Here is a 24,882-nt window from a genome sequence, read left to right on the forward strand (position 1 = left end):
AGCAAGGTGGTTCAGGGGGTAAAGGCACTTGCCAACAAGCCCAAAGTCCAGAGTTTGATCCCTGAGACCCACATGGTAGAAGAGAAGCAGCTCCTACAAGTTATCCTCTGACCTCCACACACAAATGTAATGGAAAATTTTTTTAGAGAAACAAAAAGAGACAATCTGTTAAGACTCAATCCAGGTTAAGGCTTAAAAAGCTCCTTAGCTCCTATCAACAAAGCCTGGCTTAGTGGAGGCCACACTGGTTCCCTGAGGACAATAATCTGCTCAGAAATGAAGGCAACATAAACACTGGTATGAGAGCTGAACCAAACAGTGCCCACCCCTGTCTCATCTTATTTCTTCTAACACAGACAGCACAGTCTTTCATTCATTATCCATTTAAAAATGTTTATTAGGGTGATGTAGCATTCTACACAAAGCACTAAACCAATGGCCAGGGGATGCTTCCAGAAGTTAGCCCACTGTATAATTACACAGCTTCCTCACAACTCCTTATCACTGTTGTGTGACACTATTCCTGCAGATACACGAACAAACATCTACTCACGCCAGACTGGGAACTGACAACAGACCAAAGCAAGGGTACCACCAAAGTTCAACCTGGTGAACCAATGAGTTTTACTAGGATTACTTACAGGAGCAGAGATGACTCAATGACAGTTGCATCACCAAAAGCCTACCCAAGCATGAGTGACAGCTCAGAAAGGCTATAAACCTGGAGTTCAATGCACAACAACTTGCAGCCAGCTCAACAGATTGGAGTGCCTCTGCCAAGCAGCTCTGCTGATCTGAAAGTCTTCTAAGCAGCTCAGATGGTTTGAGAGTTTCTGAGCAGTCCCTACTGCTTATAAAGGCTTGGGGAGGGAGGAACCCACTGAATCTAGTCAGTTTCAGGGAGTTCCTGAAACTTTTTCTTTTTGAGACAGGGTCTCCCTGTAGCCCCAGTTGGTCTAGATCTCACAGAGATATGCCTACCTCTGCCTCTGCCTCTGCAGTGCTGGAACTAAGTGTAAACCTCCACATCCAGTGTTCTCAAAGCTTTTTTTTTTTTTTTTTTTTTTTTGATAGAGACATTTGTCTTTATTTTTTACTTATTAAGCACACTCACAAGACGACAAAACCAAGCATATAGAGGGTGACTCTGCTGCCTGGGCCCAGATGTACCTGGAGCACAGACATACACAATCAGAACACTGCCAGCTTGGCTCTGGCGGAACAGGCTTCTGCGCTGAGGGCCATGGGCTTTAGCAGTCATCAGTGCTCCTTGACACTTTTGAAAATGCCTTCAATAACAGTAACACCATTCTCCACTGCAGGCCCATATTTACCATTTTTATGTTTCTACAACATGTGCAGGGTAAGAGCCAAAGCTTTTGAATTGTTTACTTGCTAAATTTAATGAGCTTCCCTCCAAGGAATGTTTTATCTCAGAGGAAATTGCTATACAACAATCACCAATAGCTACTTAATCAAATCCTGGAGACTAGAGAACAAATTTCTTTCTACATCCCACTCAACACTCATGAGGCTTACAAGAATTTCTAAATGCATCTCTCTTCTGACAGAACATTTCCTCAAAAAAAATAAAGTTCCATCTGACATTCTCACAACTGCCCAGCAGCTTCATATATAGAGACCAGCCAGGGACAAACCAACCTCACTTCTGCTGAGAGAATTCCTTAGAAAGAACCTTCACATAGACAAATCCCCACATCACCCTGGAGGAGGGCTACTCCAGAATGTGAGAAAGTCTACAAGAAATTGAACCTAAACTCTTCCTTAGTAACGTCCGGAGTGGCCTTGGCTCTTCCTTTTGGACGAAGATGGCAGACTCTTCCACTCTTCTTTCTGGTGGCCTCACCTACAGGCTTTACCTGGGCTGAATGGGTAGCTGTCAGGGGAAGGGGGAGCAGAAAGTCAGAACCTAGTAATGGTTAAAATTACCCATGTTGCTATAATGCCCACACAACTTAACTGCAAATTTATTAACTTCTCAAAATTACAAAGTAATGGAGAAAGCCAAGACAAGTGAGTTGGTTTTTCCTACCCCAAAACCCCCAAGAGTATATACTTTCTCCCTGTTTAGGCTTCCCAGAGCCATCACCTCCCGCACCAATCTTGCTGCTCTGGGCTTCTCCCTATCTCTTTCGAGTTGATGTAATGAATCAATCACTTTCAAGCGCCTCACCAGCCCTTAGAGCCCGCAGGGCCCCCTGCCACTCGGCCTCCATCTGAGCCCTGTAGTCCCCAAACAAGGAGCGCATCAACTGCCTCTTCCGGGGCAAGGGTGTTCTTTCACTGCGCAGGGTTCGGATTGCCCCAACAGCCTGCTCTTCTGCAGATAAAAATAAAGAACTGGTGAACACTCACTTCCTACCACCTACCATCCCTTAGCAACATCAGCAGGCTACTGTCCCATTTACATTCCCCTAACTACACAGAAGGGCTCCTCACTCTGTTTCGGGGTCGGTTTCTGCATCTTGAGGCCCAGTTCCAGCTGCTCCACGCACCAAGTCAGCTCCCGCGCCAGCTGCTCTGCCTGTGATGGAAACGAGGACTTAGGCCCTGCAGTCCACTCCCTTTCCCTCCAGTGCCTTAATTCCGCAGACCCAGACCACACCAGCGAGCCGACTAGCACACAGAAAGCTCGCAAAGATCCCACCCTGCCTTGCCTGGGCCTCGGAACAGTGGAGGGCTTCCTCTGGGGCAGGCTTCTCGAAGGTCTTTTCGTCTCCATTTGCCAAAGAAGCCTTGTTGGGGATTTTCTTTTTCTTTTTCTTTTTCTTCCTCGAGGCTATGCTGCCTTCATCGCCTACCGGGTGTGCTGTGGTAGCGGCGTCTAAGCATGTAGGTTGCACTGAGCTGATACAGGCAGAGGGATTCAAGACGCCGGAGACCGACCCGGGGAGCTGCAGTCTGCGGGGAACGCGTTGGGTGCTCGGGCCTGAGGCTGTCAGTGTCTCTCGAGAAGCCTCTCCTAGAGCCTGGAGAAAGTGCGGTAGGACGACAGTCACAAGGGGCCCCCACAACCAGACCTCGCTAAAAGCACTTTGTCCCCACAGCTCACCGCCATGCGCCGCAGCTGTTGTCGGAACTTGTGTAAGATCTGAGTACCACTGTGAACTCGCTCCTCAGGAAACACGTCTACCACACAGAGTTCCGCAGGAAGCGCGGAGGACCTGGCTGTGTGGCGGGATCAGTGCTCAGGGAGCGGCGGAAAGCATTAGGGGTGCCTGGAGCACTACGGCCTGAGCATAGCTCGCGGGATCCCGTCAAAGTACACAGAGCCAAACATGGAGGCTCGGACGACGACCCCGCATAGGAACGGTGTCCCCCGCACAGTTCTAAGGCTAGGGTATGGACCTCTCAGAGGCTCGGCACCAAGCCCGGAGGTGGAGCGGAGCAGAAGCTTGAGCGAGCCCTGGAGCAAGGAAAAGACCCACTTCCGCTACGACTCACCTAGAGCTGTGGCACCCTAGTGGCTCCTACCAGAGGCCAACTGAGAGTCTTAGCAGGAGTTTCCTGGTGATGTTAGCGGAGCTCGGCCTGTGCTTCAGGCCTTCCTGGAGGTCAGGACAAAGTTCTAAAGGGAGTGCCTCGCAGAGATCACCTATGTCACACAGGGGACCGTGGGGACAGCTTCGGAAGGACAGTCAGTGAGGAGGACGTCTCTGGCGGAGAACCCTTGGAACCACTTGACAACAGCGTAGGGATAGGCGTCTCAGTGAGCACAGTTAAGAGTAGGAGACGGGATCTTTGCAGTACCTCGTAGACTAATACAGAGTTCGGTTTCACTCTAAGCACAATGGAAACTTGCTGTAAATGACAAGTGGTGCACATGAGTGTGTAGTGTGTAGGATGAATGGGGCAGGTGAGTGAGAAGAATGGAAGGGTTTCAGGAACAGAAGTATTGCTGGTCATTTGGATGAGAAGGCTGGGAAGTGGGTGGAGGACAATCTAAGACCAGGATGCCACTTCCCTGGAGGCTTCATAATTGAAAGGAAATCCCTAAGGGCAGAGGTGAGATGGGAGAGGCTTCAGGTGGACCAGAGGTTGGGTGGATGGTTGTCTGATGAGTGGTGTCTCCTGAGGTATCTGATGTTCTATCAAGGGAATAGATAAAAACTGGTGTTTCCTGAAGACAATAGAGTGGGAAGTATTGGCTGCCTATACTGGGAGGTCTGAGGGTGGCTTGGTCATTACAGATAGTTGGTTACTGCAGTATAACAGATTACTATTAGTTTCTGGAGATCAGGAATCTAGCAACAGTGTTGCAGAGAGTTTTTAGTGCAAGGTCTCATGAAGTTGCTTAAACTAGTAGGGGAGGAATATCAAAAGATTTCAAGGCCACCATTTTGGAGTGGGAGACTGGAGATTTAGGTACTAAGTTCCAGATTCAACACCCTCACCCCCCACTCCCCCCACACCCCAGTTCTGACTGAATCACCCTCTAAATTGGTCCAGAAACACTCTTAGTTTTGTTTCCCTGATGATTTGATAAAATACCCTGACCAAAGCAATTTAAAGGAGAAAGAGATTATTTGGCTCACAGTTCCAGGTTACATTCCATCACTGTGGGATAAGTCAAAGTCATAGGAACTTGAAGCAGCCAGTCTGGACAGAGAGCTAATGCATGCATGTTAATGCTCAGCTTGCCCTCTCCACCTACCTACTAAAAATCTTCCATCTCTAGGATACAATCCAAAATCCTTAGCCAGACTATACATCTAGCACATGCTTTAAAAATCCTACATAAGCAACTGTTTACAGATCTCACTCTGCTCTGCAACCACTGGTCCACCAGCCTTGCTCACCTCTTCATGTAATTCCCCAACATCTTCACAATTACCCCAGAAACCATTCTTTGGCTGTTCTCATTATCACCCACCTCTTGAAATGCACTAGTTTCCACTAAATCTTTCCTGGGCCTGCTTCTCTGGTCTCTTTAGGATATACATCAAGTTTTCATACATGCAGAGCTGAGCACGGTAGTACATGCCTATAATCCCAGTTTGCAGGAGACTGAGACAGGAAGATCTCAAGTCCAAAACCAACTTGGGCTACATAGTAAGATCATGTTTTTTAAAAAAAAATACATGAGGGACTGGAGAGGTGGTTCAGTGGTTAAAAGCACTGGCTGCTCTTGCAGAGGATTTGGGTTTGATTCCCAGCACCTACATGGCAGCTAACTATCTATAAATCCAGTATCAGAGGAGCCAATGCCCTCTTTTGACCTCCACGGGCATTTAATGACATGAATGTACTTACATACACGTAGGCAATATACACTCATACACATACAATAAAAATAATAAATAAAATATTTTGCCCAGTGTGGTGGCACACGCCTTTGATCTGGAGGCAGAGGCAGATGGATCTCTGTGAGTCCGAGGCCAACCTGGTCTACATAGCGAGTTCCAGGCCAGCTGGGGCTACAGGGAAACCCTGTCTCAAAAAGACCAAATAAATAAATAAATAGAATATTTTAAGTACATGAAAATATAAATATACATATATAGTAGATTCTTGATTCATGAGTAGTTATCTTTTACAAAGTCATCACAAACAGTGGATTAACAAATATTGAACTATTGATGTTAGGGAAAATACAGGTTAAAATTCCTGAGACACTCTGATCATAAGAATTTTGTCAGCCAATATCCAACCTTGTTTAATATGTGTTCTGCTTAAAGACACCTTATTTAATATATAGATTCATTAACATTGCTTTTACTGCTAATAGTGCTATAACTCCTACCTGAATGAAGCTTATATTATACAGATTTTTCTCCATAAGGTACATCACTGTGTTCTTGCACTTACTAAAACTAAACAGTACTTGAACAATACACTTGAGGGCATCTTTAAACAGTCAAATTATCAAATGCATTAAAATGAAAATAAGGTGTCAATATATTGTGAAGAAGACACTATGGGATTTTTTTGGTCTTTATTTATTTTTATTTTATGTGTATGCATGTATTGCCTGCATGTAGGTAAGTACACCCGTCATGCAATGCCCATGGAGGACAGAAGAAGCCGTTGGATCCCCTGGAACTGGAGTTATGGACAGTTGTTAGCTGCCATGTGGGTGCTGGGATTCAAACCTGGGTCTTCTGCAAGAACAGTCAGTGTTCTTAACCACTGAGTCATCTCTCCAGCCCCAGAAGACACTGTTTTATAACATGAGCGCTAAAACCATAAGGTCCTGTCACATCGTTCAGTCTCAACTGACAACATGAAAACTCACTGCTCTGTGCATGTCTGTGAATGACCATGAAAACCAGGAAACACCATAATTTTTATGTGGATATTATCAATAATTTTTCATGATAAAGCAAATTTGAACCTAAGAATCCACAAATAATGAGAATCACTGTATATATGACATATTTTCAGTGCTGGGGATGCCTTGTGTACGTAGTAGACAAGCACTATTCCACTGAGTTACAACCATTTTTTTTTTAAGATTTATTTTTATTTAGGTGTGTGTATGTGTGCACATGCATACGGGTGCCTCTGGAGGCCAGAAGAGGGCATATGATCCCCTGGAGGTGGAGTTACAGGTGGATGTGAGTGCCCAACATGAGTTCTGGAAACTCAATTCTTAGACTCTCCAAGATCAGCAAACATTCTCAACCACTAAGCCATCTCTGCAGCCCAGTGATTGCTTTGGTTTTGGTTTTGGTTTTGGTTTTTTTGTTTGTTTGTTTTTGTTATTGTTCTTATTTGAGATAGGGTCTTACTTATAGATAAAGCTGGCCTTGAACTAGCTGCATAACCCATGCTAGCTTCAAACTCAAACTTACAGTCCTCCTACCTTAGCCTCCCAAGTGCTGGGATTGCAGGCATGTACCATGCCCAGTGTTGTGCAGCGATTTCCATCTTGGAGGAAAGCTTGTTAAGGCACAGGGTGATCTAAGGGGAGGTGAAATATTCCATCCTGCAGGGAAGTTAGTTAAGTTTAAGAAAGTCTTTGAAACTGATCAGATTCACTAGGTCCCATACAGCCTGGTGAGAGACACTCAGATCAGCTGAGCTGCCTGGAAGGAACATTCCAACTTGCCTGCATGTTGTGCAGTATGTTCCAGCTTCTATGAACTATCACCCATGCTGGGATGCGCTTTGGTGATGCAACCATCTTTGGGTCATTTTTGCTCTGGTAACCCCTCATGTATACTTCGATAAGTATCAACAATAAAATTTACAGGTTCACCAAGTTGGACTTTGGTGGTATCCTTGCTTTGTTCTGTCATCAGTTCCCTATCTGGGGTGAATAGAGGTTTGTTCACATCTCCTCAGGAATAGTGTCATGCATATATCGAGCCTATTCCAATTTTTTGTTACTACCAGCAGTGCACTAGAAATGCTCTTATGTGACTGTTGTGTGTAAATTTTCTCTTAAGATTTTTGCTAACATTGTTTTGAATATGAACTGTCCTACAGGCTCATGTGTTCAAAGTTTGGTCCCAGATGGTGGCACTGTTTTGAGAGGTACTAGAAAGTAGAAGGTGAAGGAAATTAGTCACTGGGGCATATCCTTAAAAGCTATATCTTGCCTGACTTTCATCTCTCCCTTTCCCCCTTTTTTCATTTATTTTTTATTTTTTATGTAAAAATTTTATTAATTCTTTGAGAATTTCATACATGGATACAATATATTTTTAATATATTCACTTTTCATTCCCCAACATCTCAAATTCCTTGTCTAATGTCCTTTTTTAAATTATTTAATAACCACATGATTAGAAGAAGCATTTCATTACAACTTTAACATATTCAATAACAATTTCCAGAGCAAAGATATATCTCTTTCAAAAGTAGCTATAAACTTTTAGGTTCACAGTTGAATTAATACAATTATACAATATTGACTGTATAACTATATACAAGTATACATTTATATATACATATATAACTGTATATGTATAATATTGAATGTTTAGTGTCCTTTTTTATCTCTAGAAGTTCAATTTGCTGCTTTATGTTTTCTGTGGGGCACAGATAATGGTTGTGCTGGATAGCTTTAGTGTCAACTAGACACACCTGGGATAAGGGAGCCTCAGTTGGGGAATTGCCTCCATTGGACTGGCCTGTGGCCATGTCTGTGGGGCATCTTCTTGATTGTTGAGTCCTATGGGAGGACTTTATCCTATGAGCTAATCTGATAAATCTCTAAATATATATATCCATTCTACCAGTTTTGTTTCTTTAGATAACCCTGACTAATACAGATTGTGGTGCCAGGAGTGGTTCTAGAGAAGTAGAATTGAAAGGATGAATTTCTTTAATGGGCTTGTTGGTATCTGGAGCAGGCTCTCCAACTCAGAGTCTTTAGGTAGCATGGAGAGCACTGAAAATCCATGGTGTAGACTATTTGAAGAAATTATGAAGATAAATGCATTTGAGTCTTCTAAATCACCTCTTGTGAGGAGCAAGAAATTTAGTGACTCTATACATAAAACATTTGACAAGTTGTGGAAAAGTAAGAAAAATAGTGATGCTGGCTGGATACTTCTAGCAACTCTGGATAAAGTGATGAAGATAAACAATGAGCTTAATGATTAAATTGACAAACTCCAGATTTGAATCAACAGTTTAAAAGTTGCCAAGTGTGCCCTGGAAGAGAATCTTCTCTCCAGAAGCCAGAGAGCTAAAGCTGCGGAAAATCAAGCTGGAGCCCTTATTATACATTTGGCTGACCTACAATGCAAATTTAATTCCCAGCCTCTAAGGGTGTCAGCGGTAAAGGTGAGGGCATTGGTAAGGAAAAATTGGAATCCTGACACGTGGGATGGAGATGTGTGGGAGAACCCTGAGGAGGCTGAGGATTTTGAATTCTCAGACTCTGAGGAATTTGCTTCACCTGATGAATTAATCTCCCCACCCTCAGCAGACCCACCTTCCCCACCCTTGCCTGAGAAAACTAACTCCGTTATCGGCCCACGGATACCCCAGCTTTCGCCGCCTCCGTGCCTCTTCCCTGTGGAGTTCACTGGCCAGGAACTCCGCAATCCTGAGGAAAGGTACAAGGGTATAATAGAGGCGGGATTCTGACTGGATAATACTCCAGTAGCAGAGAAGCTCTTAGCACCAGAAACTGCAGTAGCCATCAGCTGCCGCTATTCCCAGAGATGCGGGACCTGAAGCAGCCGCTTCCCAGAGAAGTCTGTGCACCCACCGCGCCACATCCAAAGTGAGTGTGCCCAGGAGCCCAGGTGTGCTCCCCACATCGCTTGCGGCCAGGCTCACGCCGGGACTAGCCAGGTGTGGCGGAGACCCCAGGGGGCCTGCGCACACCACGCTGGGGGTCCAGCGACCCCCCCATAGAAAATAATGATACTGGCTGGTTACCTCTAGCATCTCTGGATAAAGTGATGAAGATAAACAATGAGCTTAATGATAAAACTGATAAGCTCTGGATTCGAATCAACAGTTTAAAAATTTCCAAGTGTGCCCTGGAAGAGAATCTTCTCTCCAGCAGCCAGAGAACTAAAGCTGCAGAAAATCAAGCTGGAGCCCTTAGACATTTGGCTGACCTACAATGAAAATGTAATCCCCAGCCTCCAAGAGTGTCAGCAGTAAAGATGAGGGCATTGGTAGGGAAAGTTTGGAATCCTGACACATGGGATGGAGATGTGCTGAGGATTTTGAATCCTCAGAGTCTGAGGAATTTACTTCAACTGATGAATTAATCTCCCCACCCTCAGCAAGAGAATGTATTCCCACACCCTGCAGATCCACCCTCCCCACCCTTGCCTAAGACAAAGCTGATGTGCCTCAGGGCCCAGTTATTGTTGCCTCTAGACCTATAACCAGACTCAAGGCTAAGCAAGCCCCTAGAGAAGAGATAGAAAGTGTGTCCCATGAGGAGGTGCACTACACCAGTAAAGAATTTAGTAAATTTGCTAATTCATTCAAGTAGAAGTCTAATTTAGAGTATGTGTGGGAATGGATTTTAAGGATTTGGGATAATGGTGGAAGGAACATAAAATTGGAACAGGCTGAATTTATTGATATGGGATCCCTGACTGGAGATTCTAGGAAGCTTGTACAATTTTAAAAAGGTGTTAAAAGTTTGTTTGATTAGTTGGCTGAGGTATTTATCAAAAGATGACCTACTGACAGAGCACTGGAGAGACTGGATATCCATTGGCTTAGTGTTGATGAAGGGATTGTAAGGCTCAGGCAAATTGGCATGCTTGAGTGGATTCGCAGTACAAAACCAAATCCTCCATAATGAGGGTCCCAGAGGACATGTCTTTTACTGATTTTATAAGATGGAAAGTACTGAGAGAGACAGTAGAACATTTGAAGAGCTTTGTTTTTGCTCTTTTCCTTATGCCAGATCTTACAGTTGGAGATGCTACTGCTCAAGTGCATAAATTAAATGTCAATATAATAGGTTTAACAGGACCTTGGCGTAGGGGTCAGGTGGCAGTATTCAATTGCCAATGACAAGGTGAGCATATTTATCATAATGGGTGATAAAGGCAAAACAATACCTATAATGGTGCGATCCAATATGGCACTATTCCCCAAGGGGACCAGCTGGCAACCTAGTGGCAGGTTGACTACATTGGATCACTTCCATCTTGGAGGGGACAGCACTTTGTCCTTACAGGAATAGACACTTATTCTGGTTATGGATTTGCCTTTCCTGCAGATAATGCTTCTGTCAAAACTACCATCCGGGGACTTACAGAATGCCTTATCCACCATCATGTTATTCCACACAGCATCAATTCTGACCAGGGAACTCACTTCGCAGCCAAAGAAGTGCGACAGTGGGCCCATAGTCATGGAATGCACTGGTCTTACCATGTTTCCCACCATCCTGAAGCAGCTGGCTTGATAGAGAGATGGAATGGCCTCTTAAAGACACAGATACAGCACCAATTAGGTGGCAATAGGCTGGAGGACTTGGACAGGGTCCTCCATAAGGCAGTATATGCTTTGTTTTTCTTTTTAATATTTTACTTATTTTTATTTTATGTATATGAGGGTTATACCTGCGTGTAGGTAAGTGAACCCAAGTCATGCAATGCCAGCAGAGGACAGAAGAGGCTGTCAGAGCCCCTAGAACTGGAGTTACAGACAGTTATTAGCTGCCATGTGGGTGCTTGGATTCAAACCTAGGTCTTCTGCAAGAACGGTCAGTGTTCTTGTTCTGCTGAGCCATCTCTTCAGCTCCAGCAGTATAAGTTTTGAATCAGTGTCCAATATGTGGTATTGTTTCTTGTACAGCCAGGATTCACAGGTCCAGGAATCAAGGGGTGGAAGTGGGACTGATTCCACTCACTATCACCCTAGTTGACCCACTAGGAAAATTTTTGCTCCCTGTACCCTCAACTTTGCGCTCTGATGGCTTAGAAGTTTTGGTTCCAGAGGAGGGAGTGCTTCTGACAAGAGACACAATAAACATTCCTTTGAACCAGAACCTAAGACTTCCCCCTGGCCACTTTGGGCTTCTGATATCCTTAAGTCAACAGGCTAAGAATGGAATAACAGTATTAGGAGAGGTGATTGACCCAGACTACCAGGGGGAAATTGGAGTGGTTCTCCACAGTGGAGGTAATGAAGATTATATCTGGAAGGCAGGAGATTCCTTAGGGCAACTTTGGGTGTTAACATGTCCTGTGATTAAGGTCAATGGAAAACTGCAAAAACACAATCCAGACAGGACAACAAATGGCCCAGACCCTTCAGGGATGAAAGTATGGGTCCCTCCTCCTGGGAAATAGCCAAGACCTGCAGAGGTGCTTGCTGATAGTGGAGGAAATACAGAATGAGTAGTAGAGGAAGGTAGTTATAAATAGCAACTTGGGCCATGTGACTGGCTGCAGAGACGTGGATTGTAATTGAAATGAGTGTTTTTGTCCTATTTGGATAAGAATATGCTTGTGCATATATACATATATGTCAGATACTCGTGTTGTTCTTTTTTGAATGTTTAATTGAGATAAGTGTTAAGTGGTTAAGTGTTGTGAACATATATGTATCATATTAGGTTATGAGATACTAAAGGACTAAGCATTCCTCGAAGACCTTATCACCTACTCTGAGATATATAATGCATTGGTCATAGTATGATGGGATAGTCATATCATGTTAGGGTGAAATTATGATCTCACTGTTTTTTCATTTGAAAATTAAGCATGACATACAGAGATGCTGGTGGGTGTCAAGTTGACAAATTGTGATGGATAATCCTTGGTGTCAACTTGACTGGATCTGGGATTAACTGAAACGAGAGAGACCTTCTTGATTGGATCATCTGAAGCTGAAAGACACACCCTAAATGTGGGTGTTACCTTCTGATAGCAGGCTGTATAAAAGGCCATGGCAGAAGAAAGGGTTGCTTTTTGCTGCTTGCCTTCTCTCTTGCTGGGAAGTTTGTCTTGCTGCTGTAGACTGAAGACTAGCAGATCTTTTGGAATTCATCAGACCTTCAGCGCTAGATTAGGACTACTGAGACATCCAGCCTTGTGGACTGAGCGACCACTGGATTCTTGTTGGACTACTCGGACTCTATCCTGTGAGCTAATCTGATCAATCCACATAGATATAGATATAGATATAGATATAGATATAGATGATATAGATATAGATATATAGATATCGTTTTTAGAAACAGGGTCTCTCTGTAGTCCCAACTGACCTGGATCTTGTTATGCACACCAGGCTGGCGTTGAATCTCCTTCTTTAGAGAACCCTGACTAATACAAAATATAAATAAATAATATTTGGTGTTATTCATGGGTTTCTGTCACAGAACTTTAAAAATGCTTGGAATTTCCTGATTTTTAAGGGTTATAAGAGCAAATTTTGTTCTAATAAGATGACTCTTGGCAGATCTCTCAATAGCTTCAGGATAGAGACTGGTCACTAGAAAGGCCAAGTCTTGATTAGAAGCTTGGAACTTTCAGACCTACCCTCCAACTTCAGAGGAGGAAAAAAAGGCTAGAGATTGAATTATTCATCAGTGACCACAATTAGACCTCCATAATAAACCCTTCATAAACACTCTTAAACAATTTGTTTTGGGAGGCTTCTGAGTTGGTGAAGAAATCCATGTGCCAAGGGAGTTGTGCACTACATATTCATAGGGACAGGCTTGTACTTGGAACCCTTTCAAATCAGCACCTTATATACAGCTTCATCTGGATATTCATTTGTATCCTTTGCAATGACTTGTACTGGTAAATGTAACCTTTCCTTGAGGTCTGTATCCTAGTTAGCTTCAGTTGTCAACATGACACAACCTAGTCATCTGAGGGTGTCTCAATTGAAGGATTTACCACATTTACCAGATGAAATTGACCTGTGGCCATGTCTGTAAGGGATTGTCTTGATTGATGGTTGATGTGGGAGGATCCAGCCCACTCTTGGGGGCAATATGTAAGCTGGCCTGTGCTATATAAGAAAGCTAGCTGAGCAAGGCATAGTGGCACATGCCTTCAGTCCCAGCACTCAGGAGGCAGAGGCAGGCAGATCTCTGTGAGTTCAAGACCAGCCTGGTCTATATAGTGAGTTCCAGGCCAGCTGGGGAGGCCCTGTCTCAAAAAGACAAAAAAGAAAAAGAAGGAAGGAAAGAAAGAAGGAAAGAAGGAAGGGAAAGAAAGAAAGAAAGAAGAAAGAAAGAAAGAAAGAAAGAAAGAAAGAAAGAAAGAGAAGAAATGAAAGCTGAACATGAACCTAAAAGTCAGCAAGTGGTGTTCCTCCAGAGTTCTGCTTTGAGTTTCTGCTTAAGTTTCTACCCTGACTTCCCTTAATGATGGATTATAACCTGAAAGTGTAAGCCATATAAACCCTTTCCTCCACAAGTTGTTTTTGGTCATGGTGTTCATCACAGCAACAGAAAGCAAAATAGAAAAGTCTGTAAGACATTTAGTAAATTATTGGAGCTAGGATAAAGTGGGTTGTAGAAGCCTAACTTTCTAGCCAAGTCAGACAGAAATGTGGTGAACCTGGGTACCCAATACTTGGGTAAAGTATTTTGACTCACAGTTCTAATCCAAGGTCAAAAGTCCTCATCTGGTGATACATGACCTGCTTACTAGCAGAGTCCCAAGGCACCACATAGACATAGACTCGCTTGGCTCTTTCCCTCTTATAAAACCCCAGTATGCAATCATGGGACCTCTCCCCACCAAAATAATGTCATCTAATCCTAATGACCTCCCAAAATCTCCACCTTTAGACAGTATAGTTGGATTAAGTTTCTATATTTTTATATTCTCTCTCTCCTTCCCTCCCCCTTCTCTCTCCATGCATATATAGTGTGTATGTGCACATATGTGTATGGGTGTGCATGTGTGTCCCAGGGGACCTGGTTCCTCCAAGGGGCAGGGCCTGCTGCAGAGAATTGACTGTGGAGAGTTAGCCACCAGGGAGGAGCATTGGGTGCCATCTTGGAAGAGAAGCAATGTGCAACAAAAGAAAGATAGCCCTGGTGTCTTGCCCGCATGGATGTGACCTGACCTGGGGCAAGACTGAGGGCCCACAATTTCTGGGTGAAAGCTAACAGAGACTGTAGGCGGGTGCGGAAGCAATCTGGAATGGCAAACCAAGCCTCGTAGAGCTGGGTGCTGGATGTCAGGTGTTCATTTCTTTGTAAGTCACTCCCCTCCCCCCCAAAGATGTAAACTATGAAAAATTTAGATAAAGATATGTTATGTGGTTTGTCTAATAGCACCAGGGGCAAGGGACCCTAGAAAACTTGTGTGACAAATTGGCACAAGTTGGCAGGATGAGGGCGCTAGGAATGACAAACCGCAGGAGGTTGGTAAAAGCTCGAGAGCTAAAGGCAGCGCTGATGTGCATTTTACAGTGGATTATAAAATATGTAGCTAAAAAGAGGCCAGCCATGCAGAAGCGTGGGCCACAGCTGTGTTATAAATGTGGGGAAACAGCCCAATTGCAGATATATGAAAATTTGTTAAAGATTATAGAAAAACTAGAAAAAAATGTTGTGGACCATGGAGGGAAAACCTAGAGAGGGGGTGTGACCACTTTGCATAATAAAAGATGTGCCCAAGGCAGGGAAAGATGAAAAGGCTGGGGAAGTCCTGGCAGACCCAGTTGCAGAGCTTGAGAGAGAGTAAAAAAGGACCTTGTGTAAGGTCCAAGGACTCAGAGGAAAAGACTGATAATAGTAAAAAAGGAGATGATCTAAAAATAAAAGTAGCTAAAGCTGCCCCTCAGATTCAACCGTTGATACAAAAAGAAAAAAAAAAGCTAACAGTACTGTAGCTAAGAAATACTCCACACTGGAACTGTTAAAACTAGGAAAAACTTATAAGCAAGCAATCAAAGAGCCCCTAGCCACATGGCTTGTGAGAGTGTGGGACATGGGAGCAAATGATGTCAGTCTAAGTCCTTCAGAAGCTTTACAGCTGAGTTATATAACCACCTATCCATCCTTGCAATATAGGCTGTTCAACCTAGGCCAATGCAGGGGAGGAGCAGTCCTTAATGGGTGGCTGGTTGAAGGCATTAAAGATACATGGTCATCACCAAGGGAGACTAACATGATTAGCAGGGGCTGGAGGACTATAAAGGAGGGGCAGGCATTACTGAGAGAACTAGGTATGAGAAAAGCAATATATGATCTTCAGTTCACTGGGCCAGATAAAATTGTGTTCACCAGAGATATAAAGAAAAGCTTAATTCAACTGGGACCTTGAAAATGGTATGGGGCTTTAATGGTTTTGCTAAGCCCTTTAATGGGACAGGATCTTTGTGAAGTGAGAGAGGCTTTAGCAGATCTAAATTATTCTAACTAGCATGTAAAACGTGTCTGTAGAATAACAGACCACCCTACCAGAGATATAAACAAGACCGGGCAGAAAAAAAATGGTCTGTTTGGGTTACTTGAAGAAAAATGTGGCAAGACTTATGTTGAGCCTAAATTACCAGAGAAAAAATTGATAGAAAACCAAATTCATTACTAAAGCATTTCTGGAAGGCTTTAAAACCAGAACAGTTTACAAAAGGTATTCAAAGGATAAACACTGTCCCAGGGGTGGTTAAAATATCCTCAAAGATTAAATAAGGTCCATTTCTCTTCTGATAAAGGCTATACTAGGGGTGGAAGCAGTTTTACCCACCAAAGCCTCCCCCAGCAGCCAGGTATGGTCAGTGGAGAGATAACAGATATGGCTACAGTCAGGAGGCAGACCCAGGGCCTGCCTGACTCAGGGAACCAACAGGTGCAACAGGGACAGGTGAAACCCCCTGCCTCCTTAGCCCAGTGCAGGGTCAGGCAACTGGAGCCAACACCTGTAACTGTATCAAGGATAAAAGAATACGAAGAGTCTCCATGTAAAATCTCCCAAGTGCGAAATGACTCCAAAGGGATAACTAAAGATAGTAAAGAACTAAGCAAATTAATGCCTCATACCCATGCTATGGTACCTAACAAAGATCTGTAGAGAAAACAAGTAATACAAATGGATAAAACCTTTCCATGCCATGTTAGACCTTGTCTATGATTGATTTAATATATGATGTTAACCTTCCTTTGGGTGTTTTACAGCTGTGACACCCATTTGAAAGATACCTGAAGAAGCAAAGGCCGGCTATAGTTATAAGATTCTTGGGAGTTTTATGGTTGGATAAGATAAAAACATAGGCTCCCAAACTATACAACTGTTAAAAAAAAATCTACAGTACCAGGGCTGTGTTGCCTCCCTATGAGCTGTTGGTCAGAGAGAGATACTAGAGATCCTCAAATTCACCTAAGGCTATTGCCACTAATGTTGGTTATACATTAAAAAGATCAGTAAGGCCATGTTGCTGAAGACATTGCATGATGTGAGCACGGGAGGAGAAGAAGAGATGGAGCTAAGACTAAACCAAAAAAGCTCCATGCCACTGGATGGATGACATTCATAGTGCCAGAAGGTGCTATGAAGATGGTTGTGGAAGAAAGGATCCCCTATCTTGGAAGAGAAGCAGCGCACGATGAAAAAAAATGACCCCGGTGTCTCACCTGCATGGATGCAACCCAACCTCGGGTGAGACTGCGGGACCATGATGCATGGGCAAAAGGTAATGGAGACTGTGGGTGGGCATGGAAGTGATCTGGAATGGAGGGGCAAGCCACACAGAGCTGGGTGCTGGGTGTCAGGTGTTCATTTCTTTGTTTCTCCCCGCCAAAGATATAAACTATGAAAAATTCAGATAAAGATATGTTATGTGATTTGTTTTGTTTAATAGTGCCAGGGGCAAGGGACCCTAGGAAACTCAGGTGACAGCATGCATGTGTGTGCACATTCATATGGAGGCCAGAGGTCCACACATAGGTTGTCTTTTTCAACCACTTTCAGCCTTATTTTTTAAAATCATTATTAAATTTAGTTATTGTGTGTGTGTACAGTGTTACTAAGCCACATTACACTTACACCTGAGTAAACAGCCTGACACTTTTTATTATTTATTTTTTATGTGTCTGAGTGTTTTGCCTGCATGTGTGGAAGTGCACCCCTGTCATGCAAAATCCACAGAGGAAAGAAGTGGGTGTCAGATCCCCCTGCAAATGGGGTTACAGATGGTTGTTAGCCACCATGTGGGTGTTGGGAATTGAACCATTGTCTTCTGAAAGAGAAGTCGGTCCTCTTAGCTGCTGATTCATCTCTCCAGCTCTCAACAGCCTGACTCTAGTTTTAAGAGTGGACCCAGCCGGGCATGGTGGCAGATGCCTTCAGTCCCAGCACTAGGGAGGCAGAGGCAGGCAGACCTCTGAGTTCAAGGCCAGCCTGGTCTACATAGTGAGTTCCAGGCCAGCTGGGGCTACAGGGAGACCCTGTCTCAAAAAGACCAAACAAAAAACAAAAAAAGAGTAAACTCAAACTCAGAGGGGACCTATTCGTCCAGATGTCTTCTGGAATTGTGTTCACACATACTTTTATTCAAAACAGTTTCTCCTAACTACAAGCTTGGACCCAGCTTTATCAGACAATCTTCCCCTCTGATCCCTAGGGCTAAAATATCTCATATACACAATGACAAGCATTCTTCTCAATTCTCACTGCTTCCAAAGAGGGTATGAATATGAATGTGTTCAACACTTTGATTTGCTATTTCAAGCATATCCACATTCATTTATTATCTGGGGTGGAGGGTAATTTGGGGTCCCAGTGAATCGAGGTCAAGTGCCTGGATCACAAGAGCACATGGCTCAGTGAACTTGTTTGCATTATAAACAGTAGGATTTTTTTGTTTCAAGGTTAAGTAAAAGTCATTAGTCCAGATTCTGTCCATTTTGTAAGTCTTTCCTACATGTATACATATGTCACAGTGCATATATGCTTAGAGGACAACTTGGTGGAGTCAGTTTTCTCCTTCCACCATGTAGTTCCAGGAATTGAACTCAGATTGTCAGACTCAGTGGCAAGTACCTTTACTTGGTGAGCCATCTCCTCAGACCCCACCTTATCTTTTGAGATAGATTGGATGGCCAGCAAGCTCCAGGGATCCACCTGTCTCCACCACCTCACCCCTGTAGTAGGTTTACAGATGCACACAACCATGTCCAGCTTTTTATGTGGGTACTAGGGATCCAAACTCAGGTCCTCATGGTTGTGAAGCAGGCACTTTACAGACTGAGCCTTCTTGTCAGCACTAAATTGATATGGGAAGACCAATGTGGATGGTAACATTCCCTGATTTTAGGTTCTGAATTGTATAAGTGAGCTGAGCAGTAAGCATGCATGCACTTATTCTCTCTGTTCTTTTTAAAAATATTTTATTATTTTCATTTTATGTGCATGAGTGTATTGCCTGTATGTATGTAAGTGCACCTGTGTCATGCAATGCCCACAGAGGTCAGAAGAGGATGTCAGATCCCATGGAAATGGAGTTATGGATGGTTGTTAGCCACCATTTGGGTGCTGGGAACTGAACCTGGATCGTCTGCAAGAGCAGCCACTGTTCTTAACTGCTGAACCATCTCTCCAGCCCCCTTCTCTCTGCTCTTGACCATGATGTGATGTGTCTAGCTATTTTAAGTGCCTGCCACCTTCACGTCCCTGCTATGATAGATTGTAACCTGGAATTATGAGCTAAAACAAACCTTTTCTCTCCTAAGTTACTTTTAGCCAGCATATTTTATTACAGCAACAGAAACAAAACTAGGCCAACCCAAGTAGTGTGAGTTTCTTTGCTTCTGGTCTCTTGGCCTATACTTCATCCTGCAATTGGACTGAGTGAACTTTCTGACAAAATCTAAGCATGCTTATCCCCAGCATATAACCATTCAATGGATAGTAATGATAGAAAATAAAAATTTAACTGAACAGTGTTGATGCATCAATGTCAGACTACAAGAGTTCAATTGCTGGCTCCAGTACTGACTGGTTTGGTGTTCCTAAGAAAATGATATAGCCTCTCCATGCCTTAAATGCATAAAACTGGAATAACAATACTATCTATCACATAGGCTTTTGCTGAACTAAATAATAGTAATAGGTGAAAAGAGCATCTCAGGTATAGCTATTATCATCATCCTCTTTCAGGAATGAAAAAGACCTCTTATGATTTAGGAGAGCAGAAAAAGGAAAGAGTTTTAAGTTTATAAAAAAGAGTCAGACTTTCCAGCCTGGTCTACATAGTGAGTTCCAGGACAGCTGGGGCTACAGGGAGACCCTGTCTCAAAAAGACCGAAAAAAAAAAAAGAGTCAGAGCCAGACCTGCCACAGGCAAGAAACGTGTTCCTCTATTCAAGGAACATAGCAAAGGCTGATAAGCTCTTCCATGTGGAATGAGTATCTGTAATCAAAAGGAGGACATATATAGGACTTATATAGGAACTCTGCTACACACCGCTGTAAGAGTTAACTCCATGCCAGGGTCTGGTGTCCTTGAGAATCTCTTCTCCCAAGATTATTCTCTCAAGCAGATGAGTTATCTGTAGCACTAAAAGAAACAGGTGGGTTCCATAAACAGCCTCTCTCTCTCTCTCTCTCTCTCTCTCTCTCTCTCTCTCTCTCCAGGGAGTGACCACTGATAAGGCTTTAGCAAGGCCAGGCTGCCAATTTAGGGCCAGTTAGACACTGTAAGGGATTTATGGCTTTCCCTAATTAGATTTGTGGCTCTTCTGCAATTCATATATTCTATCATTCCAGACCCTGGGGGCATAAAAAAGAGGGCATGGGATAGGATGGAAAGATGGGTGCAGCATTGCTTTGGAGGAAAGGAAGAAAACTCAGGCATAGTGAGAAAAACTGGATCATGTCTGGATGTCCTTTATATAGGACATAAAGCTTCCTTGAAGTCATAGTTCTTTAATTGTGTCAGTAACAGAATCCTAATTGGTGACTGGTCCAGGCATTAATCAGCGGTCACTTTTAAAGATCCTTCATCAGGCTGAAGAGAGAATTAGGTCAGTGAAGGTGACAGCTTTTCCGAGGGCCAGGAAGCTGTGTAAAGCAGGAAGGGTTAAAGTGAATTTTATGTCACTGGAAATAAAGAAGGCACACACAGCAGTGAAGTCTGGCTGGGCTGTCCTTGCCACCCCCCTCCTGCAGTTGCAGAACAAAGAAGCTGTTTTCAGTTCAGATGGCTAGCTGAATGACTACCTGATAACCAGGGTGCAAGGACAGCAGAGAGACATACTGGCAAGAGGAGTGGGTTGTCTAGCTTGATGCATTTGTAACATTCCACAAGGCTAGAGACAGGGATGTAAGAAACTATTGGCAATGGAGCTAGGGTGAGACATTTGTCTCAGGGAACTTTTGGTTTCTGAGTTTTCAGGTGGCATGGAGCAAGAGCACAGTCTTAATTTGGACTTAGGTAATGGCTTAGGCAGTCATACAGGCTGCCCAGTCAGGAAATTCTGTAACAGTTTTTTGGAGACAACAGTTAATTAAGCATAGTGCAAGGAGGGAATTGGAAGATGAGCTGATCAGTTTAGTCCTCATTTCAGGTGTCCAGGTCCATGGAGGTTCTGGTCATGTCCTCAGTGTGCCTTTCAGGAATAGGATATTACTTTAAGAAAAAAGAGACAGGCATGGAAAAAACACAGAACACCTTATTCGCCTCCCCAAACTCCAACTATAGTGGAACTAGAGACATTTTTTGGATTAGCTAGTTTTGATAGTCTTAGTCTCAGGTAGGGACAAGTTTACTCCCATAACCAAGGGAACGGTTAGTTTTTAGCCAGAAAGAAACTAGTCACTGCTCTTTTGGGGTCTTTACCCTAACTCCTTCATCTGAAGAGGTAAGTATACATGCATACACCTAAAATAAAAATAATAAATTTTTTTAAAAACTTCAAAAGTATATAACTGTTAGTTCTTGACTGGTGTCTGGGAGGAGATGTAAAGGAGAAGTAGACAAGAGTAGTTAGGCACACATTTTAGGCAGGGAACCAGGAGAAATAAATGTCAAAATTAAAGTTCATTAGAGTTTTTTGATGAGGGCTTCCAAGAGCATCCATCCACTGGGCCATTTTTTTTTCTTGGTGTCATGGATGGACTCAGGATTTGTTTTTCAGGCATTTTGATAGTAGTTGGAGTGGTTAGAATCAGAATGTGAGCTCCATCCCAAATGGCTTCTAGACAGGGAGAGAGAAGAAATTTAGTCATCATTATATTTTGATAAGAACAATAGTGGATCTGTCCCCCTTGGCTGCAGGTGGCACAAAATTTTATTGGGAATTTGTAAACAATATTTTATATGAACTTCTAAGTCTTATATCTCGGAAGCATAATTTCTTGGGCTTTAAAAGAAATATACTGATTATTTTAATTTTTGGTTATACTTTTCTCTTGGGTGTTTAAGACCACACAGTTGGCCCAAATTAACCAAGTTTTTTGTTTTATTGTGAAGGTCAGTTGAGGCTCTGGTCATCAGGGGTCACTTGGACTTTGGGGGGAGGCTCTGGCTCCTTTGGCTTTCCTTTTACCAGTTCCATCTATGTGTGGATAAGTCAGGAGGTCCTGCTTGACCCTGGCTTTGCTTGGAAGCATGAAAGAAACATTTTCCTGTGCTGACCCTCCTCCTTAGAGACTGGACACTGTCTCAAGTCCCTCTAGTGGGGTCTCCATGACCTCCCTGAACAAGAGGACAGGTGACTCATCATAGTTACAGGACATTTTGAGGGATGCCCCATAGTCTCCTGGGACTTAGTTGACCTTGGAGGGCAAGGAACAAAAAATCATCCCTTTAAGTACCTTTGACCAGATTAGTATAGGCCTCTAAGTATAGAATTTAAACATCCCAGAAGGTTAGTTTCACCAATCTGGTGCCTTTGCTTATTGTGTAATATGTAGATAAAGTTTGAACAAAAACTTAAACCTTTTTAAATAAACTTTAAGTGGGACAAATAAACCCTGGGAAAGGGATTTAAAATAATTTCCTCAGGTCTGTCTCCAGACCATGAAGACAAAAAGAAAAAGGATGTGGGTATATTCCCCATATGGCTATTTTTTGCTGATTATGGGCAAGGGGGGGGCTCATATCACATACCTATAGGCAGGAAATAAACTGATCCAGATAGATCAAGGTCACGAAATGAAACTGGTTGGGAAAGCTTTGTCAAAAGGAAGGCAATTAGAAACTCTCTGTAGTTGACTGGGACAGAATTTTTCAAGGTAGTGATAGCTAAATGGATTTATTCATTTTAAAATTTTATTAAGAATGAGGGGAAGGCAGCGAGATGACTAAGCAATTAAGAGCACTGGCTGCTCTTGCAGAAGACCCAGGTTCAGTTTCCATGAACCCACATCATGGCTAACAACCATCCATAACTCTGGTTTCAGGGGATCCAATGCCTCTTCTGGCATCCATGGGCATTGCATACACATGGTACACATACGTACATGCAGACAAACACTCATACACATAAAATTGTAAAAGTTAAATGTTTTTAAAAAGTGAGTAAAACAGTGGCAATTTCTTCCTTAATAATAGTATTAATGACAGTAATCAAATGCATTCATTCAGTTCACATTAGTGCCAAAAAATCATAGAAGAGCCACACATCAAAACTCATTTAACCCTCAGAGTGATCCTGGAAGTGAACAGCTTATTGTCACAGACATTAAGCAAGGGAATACATAAGTTCAATGTGAACTATAAATGCCTCAAGAATTACAAACCTCTTGTTACAGAGTTTGAAACCATTGGAAAAAGACCACCAGACCCAATTAAAATTTTAATTGGCCAAATTTATTAGGGCTATAGCTGTCCATAGTCCCTTAGCCAGATTCAGGACCCACAGCCCCAAGGGGAGGGTGAAAATAGTTTATAAAGGCAAAAACCAAAAATATCACAAGAATTTCATCACACATGAGTAATGCCAGGTGGTCCTGAGGAGGATCAGGATGGCCCAAGTTAGCAAATAAGCAAACTACTGAAGCCAAAATAAGCTTTTGTTAGTCCTCTTAACAGATGTATAGAGACCTTGACAGGAAGGAACTTTCTGATTATTATTATTATTATTATTTAGGATTCTTGGCTAGGCAGAAGTACAGCTGCAGTGTCTGGGAGGTGGTTTTCATTGCCCACTTCCATACACAATTAAGGGGAGTTTACACGTTTCATAGGATTAGATATTCATAGGCATTATATATATATATATATATATTCAAAAGCATCACAGCTGTTAGATTTAGGAGTGCAGAAAAGGAAGGAGTTTAAAGTTTAGAAATAAGATCAGAGCCAGATCTGCCACAGGCAAGGAACATGTTCCTTTACTGAAACAACACAGCAAAGGGCCAATAAACCATTCAAAGAAATGAGAGTATCTGCAAAGAAGGGCAGGGAAGTTTGGACTTATATAGGAACTATGTTGAACACAGCTCCAGGAATTTGCTTGGTACCAGGGTCTAGTGTCCTTGGGGTAATTGAGGACTGTGCTGGATAGCTTTAGTGTCCACTTGACACACTTGGGTTGAGGGAGCCTCAATTGGGGAATTGCCTTCATTGGACTGGCCTATGGTCATGTCTGGGGCCTTCTTGATTGTTGAGTGATATGGGAGGGCCCAGCCCACTGTGGGCAGTGCCACCCCTGGGCAGGGTGGGCCTCTCTTGCATAAGAAAGCAGGCTGAGCAGGGGTCAGGGGAGCAAGCCAGTAAGCAGTGTTCCTCCATGGCCTGTGCTTCAGCTCCTGCCTCCAGGTTCCTGCCTGGAGTTCCTCCTACCTTGGGCTCCCTGATGAAGTGTGACCCAGGAAATGTAAGATAAATAAACCCTTTCTTCCCCAAGTTGGTAGTGGTCAGAGTGTTTTGTCACAGTGATGAAGAAACAAACTAGGACAGAAATTGGTACCAGAGAGTGGGATATTGCTGTGACAGACCTAACCTTGGTATTTTTAGGAGGATTATGGAAGCATTCTGAACTTTGGGCTAGAAAGTACAGTGCTCAGAGTTTGTTGCTGTGGATCTTGGAACAGTTATGTTGAAAGAGTTATGGACAATGGAGGCCTGGCTTGTGAAGCTTCAAAGGGAAGCAGAGACTATCAGGGCTGTTCGTGTGAGATTTTGGATTGAGAATCTGTGGGTTCTGGTTGGCTGGGGCTGAAGAATCTGCTGTGATGAAAAAGAGACCATAACCTGAAGCAAAACCTTTGCTTTACTGGGACAACTGATGCTGGTTAGCTGGGGCTGAAAAATCAGCTGTAAGTAACAAGAGATCAGCATCACTGAGGTGAAGTCTTCTGGGAGGTATTTCCTCAGGGTCAGCACACAGAGTGGACCCACACCTCTATCTAATTCTGGAAGCAGGACTTGGTAATATGTAAGAGTCTTCTGCATGGTTCTGGTGTTGAAAGCATGAAGGGGTCACAGAGAACAGCTGAGGTTTGGCACTGAGAGGCCAGGAAAGGCCATAGGTGAAAGTGCAGCTTCAGTTACAGTGAAGGCCCCAGG

The 24,882-nt window shown here is 43.2% G+C and overlaps 1 protein-coding gene across 1 annotated transcript; it reads right to left on the minus strand.

Moving 5' to 3' along the window:
- Window positions 1-1,040: 1,040 nt before the first annotated feature.
- On the minus strand, window positions 1,041-3,375 carry CUNH8orf33 (chromosome unknown C8orf33 homolog). The gene is made up of 5 exons (XM_008834370.3): window positions 3,074-3,375; window positions 2,679-2,990; window positions 2,461-2,545; window positions 2,195-2,341; window positions 1,041-1,897 (listed from the first exon to the last, which is right to left on the minus strand). Exons 1-5 carry the CDS (start codon window positions 3,077-3,079, stop codon window positions 1,758-1,760), a joined length of 690 nt encoding a protein of 229 aa, XP_008832592.1. The 5' UTR covers window positions 3,080-3,375; the 3' UTR covers window positions 1,041-1,757.
- Between the last annotated feature and the right edge of the window lie 21,507 nt (window positions 3,376-24,882).

Source organism: Nannospalax galili, unplaced genomic scaffold (genome assembly GCF_000622305.1).
Source record: "Nannospalax galili isolate Female #2095 unplaced genomic scaffold, S.galili_v1.0 scaffold717, whole genome shotgun sequence".
NCBI classification, from domain to species: Eukaryota; Metazoa; Chordata; class Mammalia; order Rodentia; family Spalacidae; genus Nannospalax; species Nannospalax galili.